Genomic DNA, 21,278 nt, shown 5'->3' on the forward strand with positions numbered 1-21,278 from the left:
CACACCCAGGGGCTCTTGTACTGTTGCCCCACCTTGATGCCCTCTGAGAACAGCCACCCCACACATTGCCTACATCGTGCCCTCTGTACAAGCTAATCCACATGACTTGCTGATCTATCAGTCCTATTTGCAAACACGGATATGATAATGTGCCTCCAGTCCTGAGGGCAGCGCCTGGCTCATCACAAGCTCTGGTCGGTGGTAGCGGGTGTTGTTTTTGTGCCATTGTTGTGTGGTCTTTATTTCCAGGGATGGTAGTTAAAGCCTTTGACCACACTGATTTCACATTCCTACCAGTGTTTGTTTTGCTTTCTCTTCTGGCTCAAAATCCTGCGGTTGGCGCCTATATTCAAGCCACACAGTTCTTCCTTTGCCTTCAAAGTGCACAGAGCTGGAGTCCCATGGTCTGGGGTGGGGGAGGGGTTCAGGTCCCCCACCAGCTACATCAACTCAACTAGTCATTTACACACTCTGCTTCATTCTGGCCATCTGTGCAGCCAGAATAAAAATATCTGCATGACCTGGTTCAACAGAATGGTCTTGAGGAAGGCCCTAGAGGGTGAGTGAAAAGGTGTGCTTTAACCAAGAGAGCTCAAGTTCATCATCAGTCTGCTCTGAAATAAGCGACGGTAATCTAAGCAATGCCTGCTCTGTGGGATGCCACTGATGCTCCATTGTTGGTGATGTTGGCCACGTGCATGCTCCCTACTGCGTGGGCAGCGCACACAAGTCATGCTGTTTTCTCCCCAACATCAAGAGAGCTCAACTGTGAGAACCTAGTTCAGGATCAGCACACTGCTCATGCACAGAAGGTGCTGTCTGTACATCTTCCAGTCTGCCCTTCTGTGTGCTGTCCCAAGTATCTGGCATTCCAAATCACAGTCATGCTTGGTTTTGAGTAGGTGAATGAATGGATGAATGAATGAATGCTACCAAAAGACAGCATCACAATTATACAAGTCCCAGTACTTTCTCTGTCCCTTCATAATTGGCTTAAGACTTTTCATATGAAGGTGGTGATGTTGGTCATGACATTTCTTTAATGTTGCAGATATCATATCCCCCTTACCTTCCCTCCCTCCAAACCCCATATACCCCTCCTGACTCCCCTTCAAATTAGTCACATCCTTCTTTTTCTAATTGTTGTTGCATGTGCCCAGGCTGCACAAGGTTACTGTGTATTTCCAGTCAGACAATCTGGTATTAGAACAGCAGTGTGCTCTTCCCTGGGGAAGGCTGTCTCTCCCACCCTCAGCGTTCCCTGTTGCCTGTAGTTCTTTGTGAAGGGTTGAAGCCTCCTGGGCTGCCTTTCCCACATCCACCCTGGCTCTTCTGCTATTGTGCTTGTTCAGTTCATGTGTAGGCAGACATATTGGTAAGACTTTATGGGTGTGGCTCCTCACATTACTAGGAGCCAATGTCACAGCAAACCTCCTGATCCTCTGGCTCTTACAGCCTTACTGCCCTCTCTTCCAAAATGCTTCCTATCTCAGGTGCTGACATGTTTTGTAGATATATCCACTGGGACTGGGATCCACAACTTTGCATTTTGATTGGATGTGGTTTCCTGTAATGGTCTTCAGCTGTTGCAAAGAGAAGTTTCCTTGATGACGATGGTGACCACATATCTGTGGGTGTGAGAACAAATATGTAGAATGCAGCTATGTGTCATGCTGGTTTAGTAAAGTGGCATTGTAGTTTCTCCCCTAAGAGCCATGACTTCACTAGCCCAGGTAACTGGCTAGGCTTCCAGTACCAGGCAGGATGTCTTTCTTGTTGAGCAGGTCTTCTTAAGTCCAATTAGAGAGCTATCAGTTACTGCCAAGATATCCGTGTCATTACTTACCCTCAGGGTTATCATGTCCTGATGGTCCTTGTTGTGTTCAGAAGTGTCATAGCTGCGTAGGACTCTTGGTTGTTCCCTCTTGTGGAAGCTTGCATGGCACCTTCTGGTGCCAGGACACCTCAGGAGGAGGCAGTAATTCAGAAAACTGACATTGTGAAGTCTCAGGTGCTAAACACTTAGAAAAGTCCTTTAGATACACTCTTCTCTGTAACTTGGTTCCTGATAAACCATGGCATAAGCTCCACAGGCTTTCAGACCCTTGACACCTTGCCAGCTAGCTTGTCAGTTAGGGATGAGAGCAGTTGCCATAGATAGCAGCCTTCAAGAAAAACCTCCCAAGAATGACTTGCTCTTCAGATAACCTTTTGATGTTCAGGAATTGGGAGTTGTTGAGGCATTTGTAGTTCACTGATTAACTCTGCATAGTACCTTACAGCTTACCAAACATTCTTGCACACATAATTTCATTTAGTTGAGAAACAATAAAATGCAATTTCTCTACACAATGAAAATTAAACATAGCCATTGTTACGATGTTGACACTTTTCAATTTCTCAACTAGTGATAAACACTTTGAAATTAAGGATGACTAGTCTTAAAATAAGGAGTTATTCTATATTGGAGTTTTGTTTGGGACCTCGGTCTTGTTTGTTTTGAGACAGAATCTTGTTATGTAGTCTAGACTGACGACAAGCCAACAATCATCCTGCCTCAGCTCCCAGAGCACTGCACAGAACAAGGAAGTCTCAGTTGAGTTCCAAATTTACTATCTAGCTTGGAAATCTTGGTGTAGTAAAGGCTGAGTTTTGTACATGTCAGGACTCTAAAAAAAAAAAAATTTATGTGAAAGAACCAAGTAAAATTTCCTACACTGTAATTTTTAAAATTAGAACTGGTGAGATATTGAAGAATCCCCACTTGCTAAGCATCATGGGAATTCGCTTTAAATCATGATTTGAAACAGCCAATGAGGGATTGGATCATACAAAGTCAAGGGCATGCCAGGCAGCGTTCAGAATACTGAATATTGAATAAGGCATTCAGAATACTGAATAAGGCATCCATAGAACTTGAGTATCGCATTGTCCATAGTTCATACACTATGTTTTTAGATGAAATTACACATTATGTGCTAAAGGCCAAATGAACTTTCATAAACAGAACACAAATATCACCTACATTTAAACCCTGGCACCTGTGGTGTTCAGTGATTTTAGTAGGGGAGGGAGAACATTTTTTTAAAGCTCTCAGACAAGTGTGACTGACCCATTTGTCATCCCAGTCTCTGGAGCACTTGAAGTATTTCAGTTTTTATTCAACAATGTAACCTTTGGAGTTTTGCCTAATAATGACTTCACTTGTGCTAGCCTTCCAACAGATAAATTAAAATGGAAATGCATATTTTCTAATTATGCGTCCAGCCATGGCTGAGTATTTGCAAGCTGAATGTTCAATGGAGTCTGTACAATAGCGAAAGAATGTGTGACATCCAAGTTTCCCAAAGTCACTTTCTTAATCATGTGAAGGATCGCCCAGGTTCTGATCACAAGTGCGCAGCTATATAAAATCAGAAGGAAAACATTTAAACATCCCAGCATGGTATTTCCATTTAAATCTGATTACAGTGAAATAAAACTGTAGCCATTAAAGGTTTAGAAGAACTACAAATACAAGCAGTAAAAGAAGACAGATAGTAAATGAGGTAGTAAAACATTTCAGCAGGGCACACAGTTTATAGCACTCATTCTGTCTTCCTGAAGCAGACTGTGCGATTCACTGCAGACCCCGCACCGTTCTCTGAACTCCACTTAAACCTGCAATTAACCTTTCACGCCTAATGAAGCTGTTTTCGTGGAAAATTAAAATATATAGTGGCGCTTGCTTTTCCACAAACTGGGGAGGAAAGCAATTCAAAATGAATGGCTTTTTTGAGGTTTCTGTTCAGATATAAAACGGAAGTTCAACCTCTGTGCATGATGTTGGGATGTTCTTTCCAGGGCAGCTTCATCTGTGGTGCAGTATTTTATTGCTGTACTTATTAATTGTTTCACATGATTGTAAAGAAATGTACATCAGTAATTTTATGATTAGACTGTTCCTGCCAGAGCCTCCTGCTTCCACCTCATGTCCATGGGGAAAACCAGGGTTTTACAAACAATAACTAAATTCCGGATGTGTCTCTAGTGTTTGAAGATGCACTTTCCAGCTAATGTTTGATTATCAGCTACTTATGCTCCTTTCTGCAATGGTCATGTTTGCAGGTGCTTAGAGAGAGGTGAATTTCTCAGATTTTACAGAGCAGACATAGTTCAGGTTGCAGCTAAGTGTAACCTTAGCACATCGTTCTGCTCACTTATAAAATAGATGTAACTTTTGGCACCCAAAGTGATGCTGAACCAAGCCCATTTGCTGAAGTAAATTCTGATGAAGGCTTCTACTTCCTCAATACCTTATCCGCACCTGGGTGAGCCAGGACAACACACTGGCAATGCCAGGAAGTCATGGAAGATGGGGAAACAGAAGATGGGCTTTCTTATAAGTGTGGTTTTGACTTGGAATTTAAATGATCTGTCACAGTGTCAGGGATTTAAAAATTAAAAGTACAAAAAGCTAACACTTGCGGTAAATATTTCAACCCAAGCATTTTTATTGAATTTGTGAGTACATATTGATATACATTCTGCTAGCCCACAGGTCTGGCACGTCACCATGACATGGTAAATGAAATTCCTTTAGAGCGCCAGTCTAAAATAATGAATCGTTCCCACAGTTAATTGTAGTGCCTGGATAACAAGGAATGGTGGGGGCCCAGAAAACACAATAAGTGGATTCCATCAGATGATTGGTCTGAGGCTGTGAAAATGATCTTCTGGAATGACCTGCTTTTAATGGAACTAGTGACAATCAGCATGGTCACCGTGCAGGGCCCAGTGGCATCCGTAAGCCCCAAACAGGAAGATGGCCTGTTTCCTCCCAGGAAAGGACCTGACAGGGAGAAGTTCCAGACTAAAAGATAGTGGGTGCAGGTCTCAGAACCCATTTCAGGGTTACTTTTGGGGGTGTGCCTTGTTTTAAAGTGTAGACCAGCCCCCAGGCTGCTCATCTCCACCTCTTTGTTGCCAATGTGAGCCACAACCACAGCGTGAAAACAAGTGAGCAATGTTTATTTCAAGAATATATATTGTCAGTGACCATCATGGGAGGGTTGCCGCCAGGCTATGGAGTGGGAGGCTTTCAGAGGACAAGGGGACACCGTTAGGTCTGGGTTGGCGAGCTGGGTTGTCAGAGCCGTAGCTGGGCTAACTAGAAGCAGTCATGGCGCAGTTGGTGATGGCAAACGTTCCCAGTTGTCGCATGTTGGAACTGACGGCGAGGTTTAGGTAGGCTGCCCTGCTGGTTCTCTAGTCTGGAGGGATGGCCACTGGTGGACACCACGAGCGGTCTGGATCCTCTCCAGTGTGACCTGGCACCCTGGCATCCTAGCATCCTGGGCTGCTCCTTGCAGCTCAGAGGCTGGTTTACTTAACAGGCGGCTGGTGACAGTCCTGGGCTTATTTTTATTTAGGATCTGGATATTGTCTTTGTTCAGTCTGTCCCCAGCGTGTGACTCATTAGTGGATGGGAGGAAGATAACATTCCTCCTTTAAAGGCTAATAAATTGGCTTCTCTTTTTGTCACTTAATAATAATAATAACAACAACAAAACAGATCTTGTTAAGTAACAAAGTATGCCAAGGCCTAAAACTAGAGATTAAGCCTTTCATGTCCCTTCATCCTCTACACATTTTGGGAAGATAGAGGGCCTAGTTCCACCTTCCTCACTTTTGCAGGCAACTTCTGATTTGTTCTAGTGATTATAAAGTTTACCATACATCAAACAGGAAGAAATGCAAAATTAGAAATAAAATCCTTACATTTGACTATGATCTTTGTGCTGTCCATAATTATAGGATTATGAACTCCTGGTGGGCCACGAGATCTGGAAAGGTAGCCAAGCTTACCACTGAATGAAAATGTCATTTAATCCATGCAAAAGGAGAAAGTGACCCCAAGTGTCTTCTGCATTCACATAGGGTAGGCACCTATATACCACTATCCGGAGGACCTCCATGGTTCCCAGCATGCTCACAGAGCCTAGGCACATTAATTGCTCACTTGCATAGGAAAGCACAAAGAGCTGTCAAGTCAAAAGCATGATTTTCAGTTTTATTTGTATATTAATTTTATTTGTATACTATTTATATTAATCGAATAAATATGATTTATGATTTTTTTCAGTTCACTGTGTCCCCAGGATTTAGGCTCCCGGGTAAACTGGGAGTGCTGTGAGAGACACACTCTACTTAGGCTCTGGACTGCGTAAACCCCCAGAATCAGAGACCCCATGACAGTGGTGACTTAGCAGCCGATTTCCATCTTGGCACCTGAGGCTATTTAAGCTTACTCCTGGTGCCATGTCCACTAGAAGGGACAACGTTCGAAGCTACATGTAAAGGAAAAAGTATTTGTCACAGCTCTGGCATGATTTCATATTTGGACATAATAATCATCAAAATGAGTGTAAGTGCTCTCTCCCCGCAGTGAAACAGTCATATATCACTCCTTACATTTGGCCGGCCTGGAAAAGCTGGTGCCAGGAGTGAGCTAGCGGGAAGTTGTAAATTATGACCGAAGCATGCCAGGAGACCTGAGGAAACTTGAGATCTGCGCCGTCTGAATTTCTAGTTAGCATAACCAAAGGCTGAGATTTTTTTTTTCAGTTAAATTAAAGCCCTTCACATCCATGAAGTATTTACTGTGAGTAAACCCCACAACACAACTTGTGGCCCTCTGGGCATTCACACATGCTTGTCAAGGAGCAGGAACACACCTATCTTCAGTGTGAGCCTGTGTGAGCTCTGAACATTTCAGGGAGAGTTAGCATTCTGAAGCACGGCTGCTGATAGCTGCAACCCTTCTCTGTCTTGCCACAGCTGCCCCCTCCACGCCTCCTGTCTGTGGACGACCCTGAGTTCACGTCCCTCCCAAGAAGAGTATGTGTAGTCATGAGCTCACCTGTGCACAAATGCTCATTCCTCTCCCCACTGTTCTGCCTCCTAACTGGGACCTACGTCTGCCAGCCACCACCCCTGCTCAACTTTCCGATGGGTCAAAGATCACCAAAGTCTACTTGAGGGGGCCCAATGACTTCTGATGAGGCCTTCTTCTCTCATGTGTCCCCCTTTGTCCCATGGTCCTTTACTGACATTTATTTCTGTTGATAAAGCCCTGAGTTCTGTTCTTGCCAGATCCTATTTGGAGTTTACATAGAATATCATGACGCATGAGAATGGAATGCTTCAACAGCATCTTATGTGGGCTAACCCCCAAATAAAGATCTTCCTTGGGAAACAGCATATGATGATGCCCACGAGGATGGAAGGACTGGGTCAGCTCACCCCAAAGTCGGTTCTCCACAACTTTGGGGTTCTTCTGTCAGGTCTTGAACAAGGCTGGAAGGGGAATTGTAGATTTTCTTTTGTTTTACTCAAGAATTCACAGGGCTCTACAGAAGCAGAGCAGGGCTCCCAGGGGAGGAGAAGGAACAATGTTGCACAGGGGATTTGGGGGGCAAGAAAGCAATCTGTGGTCTCCTCGTGGGAAAGCCACAGCCCAACCTCAAGTCTGACACCAATGCTCAGTTTTTCCAGAAACTCAAGTGCCATCCAAGCTTCTTCTAAAAGGCCCATCGAATGAGTTGAATGAGTTTTGTTTATAGAGGCAAAAGCAAAATAGCAGCCCCGGAGAGTCCCAGTTCATCCAGAAAAAAACCTGTGTTCAGACTCAAAAGTGAGGCGGGAAGCGGTGTCAGTGCTGGCTGTTGCACTCACCGGCTCTGCCCCGGCGCCCAGTGCCGTAGTTCTTGTTCTTCTCATGTGTGGTTCCGAGCGCTTCCTGGATGGATGTATTCACACTACCCAACGCCGCCGCCTCTGTCTATCCCAGCGTCTGTCTATCTATGTGAGTGTCTAAATGCCTTCTCCTTTCCTTCCAGGCCTCGCTATCGCCAGTGCCCTGGTAGACATTTCGCAGCAGAAGCCTTCTGATAGCAAGGACAAGCCTTCCGGCGTGCGCAACCGGAAGCACCTGTCCACACGTCAAGGAACTTGTGTCTGAGGATGGAAACTGCGTCTGTGCTGTGTGCTGGTTTACTTCACCATGGCTTCCGTTAAAGCTGTTCTGTGGCCTTGGGTCTTACAGAGGACAATGTCCTAGGAGCCAGGGCCAGGTACAGTCTCCTCTAAGCGGGCAATGTCCCAAGTGGCCAGAGATTGCCAGTGAGTTTTTCCTAAGTAACAGTATTGAGGACCACACATGTGACGTCAGTTTCTATGGCTCTTAGGCTGAGAGCTAGCATAACTTACTATGGAAAAAGATGTATATTGTTTCTTAATGCAGATGGAAATATGTAATTCATATAAATCAACTGTTTATATCCCAAGACTTTAAAGAAAGACATTTTATAGTGCTTGAAGGATGAGAAGTGTACAGTTTTTGCCTCATTAGCAAACTTAGGTCATTTGCATATGAGTTGGAAATGAACAAGCCATGGCAGCTGTAATTGCTGTTTTAGCTCATCATAAATATGAAATCAAGGGGTTTACTTGGTAGGCTGTGGATCATGTGTTTAAATTCCACACATGGCCACACGAAGTCCAGAGTCAGTTTGAGAATGTAACTGTGCAACTAATGGGAAGCCAGGGCAGAGGGTCCACTGGATGTGTGCACTTGTCGGGACAGGAGGTGTGTCAGAACTCTGAGCATGGTGGCCGAGCATGCCCAAGAGGAGGCTGCCTGCCAAGCAGGGTCCCCTCTTCCACGAAGAGCCTCCAGCTTGACAAGCAGAAGAGACCCACTGCCACTCGATAGCAGTGCCTCTGGTCCGTACGCTGATGCCTTGGTTGCCTGGGAACTAGCAAGCCAGGCCAGTGTTTCTCTGGGTCTTCACAGAACGTGCCATTTTCTTCCAGCTTTCTTCTGTTTGCCAGTTACCTTTTACAGGTGTAACAAATGTGTTTTAAAGGTAACACTTCCCCATGCCCTGTGCCCTGCTGCCTACCAACCTCTTCCTGTAGAATGCAGGCAAGGGCAGGAGCTGTGCCCAGCAGCAGCAACAAGGCCCCTCCTTCAACATCGTCACTTGGTGCTGTGAGAAGTTGACAGACTGCAAACATGCTCACTGCTGGCCACATTCAAAACATCCCTCTGGACACAGGCCCCGAGTAACAGCAGAAGGAAGAACGTGACGGCCCACACGTGGAACCGCTGGTCATTGTGTCCTGTTATCGACAGCAGCTCACTGAAGCTCGGTCTGGAGTGGCCCAGGTTGACATCAGGTGATGACAGGAAACAGAAGAGCAATGCAGAAGGTTCCCAAAGCAGCAGCACATCTGTAGTTCTGTCTGACATGAAAGCCACGTCTAACCAATGTTGCGTACTGCATGCACACTTTCATGCTCTCTGGGGTTCCAGAAGGTAATGACACTCTGCAGTTAGGCCTGGCTACTTGCACGCCATGGTTGTACAGTAGCGGGGTGTGACCCTATTGCAATATCGGATGCTTATCTCAAATTCCATGTATGCATAGCTTAATTTGATGAGGGATGAGTGCAGTGCGCAACAGAAATGACCACAGAATATGTAGCTGCATCTTATAAAACATAGTTAGGTCGCATCGAACCATGACTCTTATTTTGATAACTAGCCTTTTGAATATAGTGCATATCCATAGGTTGGCATGATAATTCTCTATTTTCCATGCACTCAAAATCAGATGAATTTGTAGAATAGTCTTAGTAATTTTCTCTACCGCCTGTGGGGTTTCGGTGGGAGGGGTTGGTTGCTGCCACTTCCCAGGACATTTGCTCTCAGAAACCCAGTTGAGCAGGATTTGTAAACGTCTCCTAAAAACAATCAAGTAATTTGAGCAACATCTTTTGGACATTTCACATGTTTAGTTTCCCACAAAATAATAGCTTGGCAAAACGGGTCACTGTAAAGAAAGAGTTATCTGAAGATAAAGCAGTTGCTCAGTTGTGCAATCCCCAACAGTTGTCAGTGGAGAAGGTCGTACAAGGAGGGTGCCCAGACCTGTCTGAGTCAGTGCAGTCTCAGGGCACCATCCGTGTGCAGGGGCCATCCAGTCTACCGCGAATCCCACTGGGTTCTCCAAACTTGAAATTTTGAATTTTAGAGAATTATGGAATTACACAACATCACACTTGACCATTAACTCTGTGGCCAGTTATGCAATGTATTCTCAGCGTATACAGCTTTTCACTGGAAATAAAATTCTTCACCCCCAGGTGAAGTGAACCAAAAGGACCTCGCTCTCTGTGTCTGCTCCTCCCACTGCACATTCTAAAGGCCTTAAATTTGGATGTTTCACTTTTACGCAGATTCTTTTGGGGAAGGTAGGAGTTTGAAGGAGTGACTGTGTGGAAAACCTTTTTTATGGAATTCTGAACATTTCAGCTTCCAATGACGCGGGAAGGGGCCCTCAGCACGTAAGCTCTCACTCTGCCAAGTGTGAGCATGTTCACTGGAGTGGAGGTTTAAGACCAACTGGGGAGCATTACTTGGTCAACTAGAAAAGTCCCTTGAAAACACCACGACGTGCTGTGCTGCTCTGGTAAGTTGGAAAGAACGTGAAGAGTCTCACCGTCGCTCTGAGGGCCGAGAAGCTAAGTCAGTGACACACAGGGAAGAAAGGTGATCTACACTGCGTAGTGTAGTGTTCTTGCGTGTGTGTGCGCGCGCATGCGTGCGCGTGCAGGAATGTGTGCAAAGAGGTGTGTGCGGAGCTGGAAGTTGGCAGCAGGCATCTTCCTCAATTGCTCTTCCTTTTTTGATCATCTTACGTGATGTGCTCCAGTTTTATTCTCTCACTGAGCCTGGTGGTTGCTGACTCGCTAGGCTGGCAGGCCAGTGAGCCTCAGGCATCCTCTTGGGTTGAACACAAGTCCCCAGCCTGGCATGGAGGCAAACATTAGGCTCACTGAGCCCTGTCCTGGCCCTGTCCTGTTCTTGTCAATAGGGAAACATCAACTAGAACACCTCTCCAATCAGTTCTTACTGTTCCCTCCAATGTCTTGTTTTCTTTGGGTGTTAATGAGACAGAGGCGCCTAGGTGGCAGCCTCTGCCCCTGCCATGGGGTCATTAGTTATGTGGTGCTGGGGCAGCTTTGAAGGACCAGCCCTCCGCCTGGAAGGTGGAGAGAGTGTTGATCCCCACTGCTGAGCTGTTGATGCCCTCAGAGAAAGCGGGTGTGATCACGGCCAGGCCAATTTTTTCCTCCCTTTTGACATATTTGAGGATCCATCTATTAATTTTTATGCACATTTTCAAGTCAAGTGTTTGTTCAAAAAAAACATCCCGTGCTTCTGGGATTTCTAACCCTGCATGACATTTAGAGTAACAGAACTCTGGTTCTAAATCTGTGATCTAGTGTGATCTCACAGGAGTCCTTGAGGACGTCCAAACAGTCCAAGTGCCAATGTTCCCACACACACAGGCAAGGAGGGACAGCTGCCCTGCGTAATTTCTCGGAGCCCATGGAGCTATTGAAGCAGGTTGTGTCTGAAAGCTTCCGAGAGTGAGACCTGATCAGAGTCCACCAGCTGCACGCTCACTTGCCAGGCTGCTTGCTCCTTCCCAAGTGTGAGCTCAGGACTCAATTGCCCATAGACTCTCCAGTTAGGGCAGATTCCCATCTTCAACTTCAGGGTAGCCTGGGGGACAGCCCACTCAGGAAGCTGCCCAGAGGCCCTTAACAGAGGACAGGGTCACACAGCCCTGGGCCTGAGCTGCCTGCCTCTGCAGTTCCAGGGAGTCCTTTCAATAGTTCATCCCTGTAATTCCAAAAGCTTTGCATAATTTTCCAAGTAATTCAGGCCACCTGGGTGCTGGGCAGGGTTTCTAGCTGTACACAGTTATCATTTAGTTTTACCGAAATTCTTAAATGAAAATTATGATTGTAAGCACATGTCTATACATGCTAGCCTGTGTTAGAAACTGTAGAAAGTTTTAACTCTGCCTTTAAAAGCAGATAGTTTAGAATATGGTTTCTTTCTGGTGGTGTTGTGTTTGCTTTGCAAGAGTCTTGCTTTATAGCCCAGGCTAGCTTCAAACCCAAAATTCTCCTGCCTCCTACATGTTGAGATTTCAGGTCAGCCCCTCTTTGCCCGTTGTTACCGCCACTGCTCTTGTTGTTAGTATTTTATCATGTTGACCTTCCCAAGATCGTGCCTTAAAGTGCACTCCTCAGAATCTGAAAAGCCCTTACCATGGAAGACGGTTATGACAGTTGTATTGTTGATTCTGGTGCTGAGCTGGGCTTTCTTAGAAGGGTGTGCTCGCTCATGGGAGTCCGAATGCCAGGATTCCAGCCCTTGGTTGAGGGTCCATGCCCTCGTGTGATTTTGTGTTAACGTTTCTCAGGAGTAAGGCTTAGTTCATCTAAGGCAAATGTTGTGCCAATGGGCTATATCCCAGCTCAGTCATGGGGCTCACTATGTTGCCATGGCTGGATTTGAACTGAAGACCCTCTTCCTGCTAGCTCCCTCCTCCCCTCACTCCTGCCACCTGGAACAGGCAGGGTAAAGCCCTCTGCCAGCAGCCCCAAAGCCCTCCCACGACCATGAGGGCCAAGGAGGTGGCTCAGTTAATAAAGCACCGCCATGCCAGCACGAGGACCTGAGCTCTAGCTCCGATGTCCTAGGCAAAGTTGGGGTCAGCAGTTAAGAGGTGCACTGCACAAGCGGCTTAGAGCCAGCTGCCTGTGGTGGGTACAGAGCCTGCTCTAGGAAACCTTGCAGGAAAACAGTATTAGTGAAAATAGATTCTTGTAGCAATTGATTTCCTGGCTCTCTAGAGCCCCCAGTGCCCAGAGGCTTCTTCGGTCATTTCTGGTGATGTGCTAAGTCACCTTAAAACTTGGACACAAACAAATTGTACTATGAAGTCAAGTGGCAGCCCCATTTTTTAAAGCCCTGGGTCAGTTGTCTAAACTGTTTCTAAGTGAACTAAGAGGGTGGAAGGAGGCATGTGGGGGCACAGTTTGGGAAAATGTCCTTACGAACTTGGTACTCTTTTAATAAATACATCAGTTAAAAGAAGGAAGAAAACGACGCTTACCTTCTTCACCTGACTTTGTGGCTACTTTGTCATTGTCATGAGTGACATCAGAGGAGGCCATGGTGACACACCTTCTGTTGCTATGGAAGAAATTACACTCCCCAGATGTGAGCACTGATATTTCTTTCCCTTGAAGTGTGTGTGTGGAAGGAGGTAATAACACAAAGTTCACAGAGATGCCAAAGCTCCCCACTAGTTACTGTGTAGGTGAGATCATTGGAGTGCATTCCTGTGATTCAGACTTGTGCTTTCAAGATCTTGAAATATCCATTCCATGTTTTGTAACTAAATATTTCCTTCCTTAACCTTAAATGGTAGTTTTGTAGCAAACACCAAAAACTGTTGGCTTTTTTTTCCCCATTGGCACAGGTCTTCTGACCCTCCATCCGCCAGGCAGCCTGTTTCTCCACGTGCGGGCCTGCTCCCTCATTCGCACCAATGTTCGAGGGACAAATGAATAGCATAATGTTCGGGAGGATGCTGGCTTTCTGAAATACAGTGGCCCTTAAGAGTGAAGGCTGGCTGGAAGGGCATCAATAAAAACATAAGCTCTGCTGAAAACAATTTGTTTTCGACCTGAAATGAATTAGCTCGAGACGCAAATAGATAACGGCAAACAGGATACATGCCTGTCAAGTTCAGACAGTCAGAACTCCATGTTCAACTGAAGCTCGCTGGCTGCAGGACAACAGGAACCTCCCAGCATGCATTTGCAGATGGCATATCTGGAAGAGGACCTCTGACACTCGTGTCCACTGCTTGCTGACTCCTCAGGTGACAGCTCCAGTTCCACTCTCATGCACATGAGAAAGGGCTCTCGCCATGAGCTTGTCAGTGAGGAGGCTGTGGGAGTCCGTGGGGATGCGCGGTGGTCTCTGCTTTGTGGTTTTATACGATGAGACAGGGCTGTGCTCTCCTGACTTTCTTTCGAGCAGTGTACAGAGCATGGTTCCGTGGCAGCACCGGTGGTCCTTGGCTGAAGGTCTGCTGCTGAATCACTGTGGCTTTGTACATTCGTGAACTGAGGATTATTTTATCCTGAAGAATACCTAAAGGTTCATATTACATCTTCATCAGAACTACTTGGAACAACAACAAATCCAAATTTTCTAGTGTCCTGAAATCTCACAGTCGTGATTATAGCCCCAGCAGTGTTCACAGAGTTCATGGTATCATTTTCTTTTGGTACAAATTATTCTTGACGGAGTCTTGGAAATCATTTTGATATAGGTGCAAAGAGGCCATTTGAAAAGATTGCAGCAATGTCAAGTTTATCATCATGATGGAGAATAGTGATTAATAATGCCTGAAAAGTTTGAAATCTGTAGTCTATAGGTATAAAGTTTAATTCAACTGGTAAAACACACTCCCTCTTCTGCTGAAATTAAATGAGAATCTTCATGTTGGGCCTTAACCACATTAGGATAGACTCAGAATGTCAGCCTTACGTGGGAGTTCGTCCTTCTCACACCCTCCTCACCACCACTGTGTAGTCTCTTCCCGGGGACGAGAGCAGAGCGGGCTTCCTCTGGAGCCTGCAGTGCCGGCTAACTCTCCACACTGGCACCACATTTTAACAAGGCGCTGCCCGGGATGCTCCTCAGGGTGCTCCGGCCTCTGTGGGGGGTCTGCCTCCACCTCACGGCGCCGCTGTGAGGACTGTGTGTGTGAGACACGGAATGACTTGGGTGCCCTGTCACAATTTGCTCACAATGCTCGCACTCAGGGAACTCAGGCAGGAGAATCATCACAAGGTCTAAGCCAGCCTGGACTACATTGTGAGTTCCTGGCCAACCCTGGCTACTTAGGGAGGCCCTGTCTCAAAATACATAAACAAGTAGATAGATAGAGAGACAGATAGAACTTAAAAAAAAAGCATGCCGAATGAAACCCTAACTCAAAAATTAAAAACAAATAATAATAAATTTCCATCTGAAGCTAGTTTTTTTTTTCTTTCAGTTCAACACTTTCTGTCCAATTAAAAATGAAATTTCTCACCTGTTCAGAAGGTTCTATAATCTCACTGGGACTTCCATAAATGAATTATTTTACATACAACAATGGCATTTGTGTCTGAAACAACGGCTTTCATTTCTCCATCAACAGGGACATACGTAAAACATTCCTAAAAGCTTCCACCAAAGTAAGAAAGCAAGCAGTCTCCTCTCTCCGTTAGTCATTTCCCAGGTAGGTATTTTCTTTGGATAAACAATCGGCAGTGTTTGCTGAAGCCTGCGCCGACTGCCCTTGCTAGTGTTTGCAGCCTACGTTTATTCCAGCAGCTCCACAAAGCCTGCCGGTGGTGCAGGCGGCCCCTCCGGACCCTCCGAGTATTTGTTCTCTCGCTGTTCTAAAGGTAATTAAGGAGCATTGCATGTTTCTCAATTAATGATTTCTCATTCAACAGGGGATCTTTGATGCTAATTTGTTTTAATCAGGGCAGAGGCTGCTCAAAAACTCCGAACAATTCACTGAAGAGGAACTAGGAATTTTTAATCAAGTGGAAGAGATTTAAATGCTGTGAGGGAAGCATCCATCAAGCACCTTCAATTCCCCTCCATTTAACTGTACTCTTTGGGCATTATAAACCAATATGAGATTAGTGAATGGAGTGTATTGTATCATGCAGCCCACTTTTTCTTGGGTGTTTGTGTATGCGCATAGTGAACCTTAATTTTTTCCATGTAAATCCTGTTTACATTCAAACTTAATGTCTCTCTTAATAGCGAATATATTTTAAAATAAATTTAAAACAAAAAATATTTATACATACATTTAATGCCCTTTTATTGTACACAGCCAAATGATGTGTTTTCACATATTTGCATATATGTAGCAAAAGAATGGTGGAAGAAATGAACTGTAAAATATTCCTTTCATGCTATGGACTCATGAGTGGCTGCTCATGATTCCTCTAGCTAAAGTCAAACTGCATTGCACACACAGAAACATCCAAGAGCTAGAGATTGAATTACAGCGGGACCAGATGCTGGCTTTTATTTAAAAGGCGACATTGTCAGGTGACTTCGCTTTCAGACCACAAATATCCAACGTACTGGGGTTCCAGCCTCTGCCTTTCTTAGCGAATGACCCGGCTTGGTCCATTGTCAGGTTTTAAAGTCAAAGTGACCACATACGTGACTCATGTGAAAATTAGGTTGGTTTTCCCCAATTTTTTTTCTGAATATAAAATGTCAGCAAACATTCCAGAGGTCTAACCGTTTAAGAACATACTGTTTCATTTTGAAGCAAGTGGGAGAGTAGGCTTCTTTATTTTTCTTAAAACAGTGGTTCATAAACTATAGCGTCTACTAGAATGAACTAAAGGGGAGTTTATTAAAGTAAAGCCCCGGGCGCGCTCTCTCTCTCTCTCTCTGTCCTCTCTCTCATTTTTTTTTACTAGTTTTTATTTTTATTCACTTTACATCCTCTTTGTAGCCCCATCCCTCCTCCCAGACCCTTTCGCTTTTCCTCCCCTCTCCCTTTTCCCATCCACCCCAGCTCATCAAGTTTCATCAGGACTGAGCATGTCCTCTGCCCCTGTGGCCTGGCAAGGCAGTCCTGGCAGGGGGAAGTGATCACAAAGTTTGGAAGTGAGTCCCTGTTCAATGCAGTCCCACTTCCCTTACCAGAGGACCCATATGAGGCCTGAGCTGCCCATCTGCTACATCTTAGTAGGGGGCCTAGGTCCAGTTCATGCATGGTCCCTGTCTGATGCTTCAGTCTCAGCAAGCCCCTCTGGGCCCTGGTTAGTTGGCTCTGTTGGTCTTCTTGTGGAGCTCCTGTCACCTCCATGTCCTTTTCTCTTTCCTCCCACTTTTCTACAAGACTCCCTAAGCATTGCCTAATGTTTGGCTGTGAGTCTCGGCATCTGTTTTGAGGACAACTCTGTCAGGCTCCTATCTGCAAGGTTTTTTTTTTGTTTGTTTGTTTGTTTTGTTTTGTTTTAATATATATATATATATATATATATAATTTATTATTATTTATTACAGTCTATTCACTTTGTATTCCAGCTGTAGCCAACCCCTTCATCTCTTCCCAGTCCTACCCTCTCCTTCTTCTCCCCCAATGCCCCTCCCCTAGTCCACTGATAGGGAAGCTCCTCCTCCCCTTCACCTAACACTAGCCTATCAGATCTTATCAGGACTGCAAGTTTAGTAGAGCTTCCTTCATAGTGGCAGGGGTTGGCACTCTCCCATAGGGTGAGTCTCTGGTTGCACCAGGCATTGGTTGGGTATTTGCTCAACTATGTTCATAGCAGCTTTATTCACAATCTGGAAACTATGGAAATGTCCCTCAGTTGAGGAATGGACAGAAACTGTGGTGCATTTACACAGTGGAATACTACTCAGCTATTAAAAACAAAGAAATCATGAATTTTGCAGGCAAATGGATGGAACTAGAAGATCATCCTGAGTGAGGTGTCCCACACGGTATATACTCACTTATACGTGGATTTCAGCCATATAGCACAGGATAAACATACAATGAGGCACAGACCCCAAGAAGATAAGAGCATAGAAGGTCCAAGGGAGGATGCAGAAATCTTACTCAGAAGAGGAGATAGACTTGTCAAAGGTCATGGCTGGAGAGAGGGAATAAGGTAGGAGAGGGGGTGCAGAGAGTTAAGAGGGTGGAGATCAGACATGAGGAGACAGGAGGAAAGAAGGCCTGTAGGGAAAAGAGAAACTGGGGGTAGGGGCATCTCTGTGACAAGCTGGAGACCTCAGTCAGGGTAGGTTCCTAGGAGGATGTGAGGGGGACTCAAGCAGAGACTCCTAGTAGCAGAGGCCATAGAGACGGAAGAGGACACCCTCTAACTAGACTAGTCTCCTAGCAGAGGGAGGGAAACACCCAACCACAAAAAAACTTCAACCCAGAATTTACCCTGCCTACGAGATGTACGGGGATAAAGATAGAGCAGAGACTGAGGAAGTGCCTGGGCTCTCTTAGTTTCGGTCTAGTAAGTCGGTAAGGATTTTCACATTTGACGAGTTCTAAGAGGGTCCTGGAGGATGGAGGATAGAGGTCACAACTGGGGAACCGCTGTTGGGAGCAGCTCGGGATGGAGGGGACCAGGACTGGAATGCGGCACCTGACACTTCGCACCCCTCCTAGACCACAGCGTAGAGTCCCCACGACCCATGAGGGGCCTCCAAGGCGGTTTTCTGGCCTTGATGGGCAGGCCTGAAAGGCGGAATTGGGTAGCAAGGGTAGTGTTGTGGAACGGGCTGGCCTTGAACCCCTGATCCTCCGGTCTCCACCTCCTGAGTATTGAGCTTGCAGGCCTGAGCCACCACACCTCACTATTGCCTGTATTTTATTTGATAAATATCAGGACTTATAAATATCTGAAAGTGGAGTTTCTACAAGGGCACAGTGCCCCGGTCTGTGCAAATCGGCTGCTAAGAGAGACACAGGTCTGCCGTGTTTTGACAAAGGCTCTGGTTAATTCTTGGGGCACCAAAGTTCATCTTTCACAGTGCTACCTGACCAACATGAGGCATCGCTGAATCTTTATACACACCAGTAGGACATGGGAAAGCTGCTGTTTCTTCAAACTGACAACGGATGACCTTGGAGAAGTCCATCCAGGGACCCAGACGTTTCCTCATCTATGTCATCTGCTTAGACCTTCCCGCAGGGAGCCATTCACAAAGCCACTGATGGTCTTCCCCAGCCATTCCTAGTCCTGTGACATAATGGCCTGGGGCTCATGACCTGGTGGCTCTTGGCTGTGTAGATGCTGAGCCCCTGAGATAAGCTCAGAGACTTGCTTTTGTCCTGGCAGATGCTGTTGCCTTCTGGCCTCAGGTCACCAGACAGTTTGTGTTTGAAAAGTTCTTCATGGCACATGCATTGTTTTGAATGGCTGATTGCATTTATCCTCTCCTTGGAATAGATTCGTCATCCGTCCTCTCCGAAGATGGCCTCTGGGGATGGAGGGATGGCTGGGCAGCTAAGAGCCTGTGCTGCTGCTTGAAGAGAATTGGGGTTCAGTTCCAAGCACCCACTTTGGGCAGCTCACCTCTGCCTGCAGCCCCAGCTCCAGGGGATGTGGTGGGTGCCCTTGTCTAGCTTCTGAGGACACACAAATAGACACATACAATCAAAATAAATCTTTTAAAAGAGATGATGCTGCTGTGAAATGTACCTTCTCAAAGCCTCCATAAGTAGCAGCCCTGCTGCACACCAGGGCCCGCCCACGACACGTGGTTTAAGACTCTCAGTCAGTAGGAGCAACACAGTGGAGACAACCGCACAAAGGCGTGGGCCGATGCCTGAGCAGGCCTGGCCGTGACCAAGAGGCACATGAGACGCTGCAGACAGACCCTTCCCACGGGAGAAGGGGAATGTCAGCTGTGGCCACTGTCTGCCTGGCCTTCCCAATGGCAGGGACAGTTTCAATCAAAGCCACGCTTTCGCTCATGTAATGAAGGCCAGTGTGTGCGCCTTTCCTGCTGCTGTAGAGACATGGTGACCACGCAGCTTAGAAAGGAAAGCAGGTAACTGGAGGCCAGTCGGTGACTACACTGTGCAGAGTGTGTCAGCAGGCAGACATGGCGCTGGAGCGGCAGCTTAGAACTTACCTATGATCCACAAGCGGGAGACAGAGAGAGAGGGGAAGAGATTGAGAACTAACTGAGAGTGACATGGGCACTTGAAACCTTCAGGCCCACCCACTGGCACACCTCCTCCAACAAGCCGAACCTCCTAGTCCTTCCCATGCAGTTCTACCACCTGGGGACCAAGCATTCAGACATAGGAGCCTATGGGGGCCATCTTCACTGAAAATGTCTCATCTTTTCTAGTCCTGGTTTTCTATAACAAGGGAACAAGTTCTAATTCCACAGCTTCAGGCAGCCTCATGTCCGGATGCCCACGGGCCATGGTCCCAGGGAGTTAGCCTACTTCATGTCAGTGGTTATCCTGAGTAACTGGTCCAGACCCAATCACGTTCCATCACTCAGTCACAGAAACGCAAGTGGTATAAAAGAAAGTGACCCCATTGGGCAGAGCACAGGCAGTCTTGTGGAAGAGTGGGGGATAGAAGGGCACAGAGGGGGCAGGAGCTCCACAAGACCAACAGAGCCGACGAACCTGGGCCCGGGGCTTACGGAGCACCGACCAAGGGCCATGCAGGGACTGCACCTATGCACACGTAGATGGTGACCTTGGCCAACGTGGGTAGAAGAGGGAGCAGCGGCCGTCTCTGACATGGACTCTGTTGCCTGCTCTTCCATTACTTGCCCCTGGCAGGGCTGCCTCAACAGGCCACAGGGAAAGAAGATGTGCTGGGTCCTGATGCAGCTTGATGTGCTGGTCTGAGCTGGTAGGAGGGAGACTGCCCTTCTCTGAGAGTGGGGGCGGGGGCAGGAGGGGGAGGGGCGGAGGGAGGGCCTATGATCAGGATGTAAAGTGAATAAATAACTTTAAAAAGGAAAGTGACCCTGTCAATTAGAAGCTCCACACTGACGAGATGTGGTCACTGTGTTCTTAGGCCACATGGCTGGGACTTGCGCACCTCTCCACTGCTGCAGTACGGGGTCGGCTGTTGCTGAAGACCCACTTTCTCTTCTCACTACTCAGCTGTCACGAGAAGCACAGACAGCCCGCCTGGCACGCTCTTGCCTACCCCCTCTCAGCTCTGGAGGAGCAAAGCCCAGCTTAGCATGGGTGCCTCAGGAGTTTCTGCACCCTGTCAGATCACACCACAGGCTGCTGGGAGAGGTGCTGGTCTCCTCCTGCAATCCTGGGAAGGCAGCACAAACACACAAGTCTCTCGGCAGATTCCACCATGCCAGGAAGTGACACGTGGCAGCTCTCATCTAAAGCATGTTCCTGGGCCCAATAGCTTGCTCTGTGTGTGTGTCCATGCTGTGTATGTGTGTGTGTGTGTGTGTGTGTGTGTGTGTGTAGCTGTGTGCCTAAGCATGTGTGCACACATGAATGCTAGAGGTCAGCTTGGGTGTCTTCCTCAATCAGTTTCTACCATTTTTTTTCTGGAGACAGGCTTTCGCTGGCCTGGAGTTCACCAGCAGGAGAGGCTAGCTGGCCCCTGAGTGCTGTGATTCAGCCTGTCTGAACTCTCCAGGTCTAGGACTGCAGGCACTTGTCGCTGTGCCTGGCTTATCTCAGCGTGGGTTTCAGGCCACGGTGGTTCCAGCTGCCTCGGTCTTTACCTCTGTCTGTGCTTTGGCCACCCCAATGGCACTGAGGCAGGTGGCTCAGCACGCTCGTAGAGAGCAAAGC

The 21,278-nt window shown here is 46.8% G+C and overlaps 1 protein-coding gene across 2 annotated transcripts in view; it reads left to right on the forward strand.

Annotated features, from left to right (window-relative positions):
- Positions 1–14,909, forward strand: part of Atrnl1 (attractin like 1) — a 527,893-nt gene extending 512,984 nt beyond the window's left edge. Inside the window, exons 30-31 of one of the 2 annotated variants that reach the window (XR_008722856.1) lie at positions 7,881–10,517; positions 13,392–14,909. Coding sequence is in view for 1 of the 2 variants with exons in the window: in XM_055630013.1 (XP_055485988.1) it covers positions 7,881–8,002 (122 nt within the window). In the remaining variant the exon portion in view is untranslated. Of the gene's footprint in view, positions 1–7,880; positions 10,679–13,391 lie in introns of those variants that run through there. The other variant, XM_055630013.1, reaches the window with a different exon arrangement.
- The last annotated feature ends 6,369 nt before the right edge of the window (positions 14,910–21,278 follow it).

The sequence above is a fragment of the Psammomys obesus genome, unplaced genomic scaffold (assembly GCF_907164565.1).
Source record: "Psammomys obesus unplaced genomic scaffold, mPsaObe1.curated_primary_1811, whole genome shotgun sequence".
NCBI classification, from domain to species: Eukaryota; Metazoa; Chordata; class Mammalia; order Rodentia; family Muridae; genus Psammomys; species Psammomys obesus.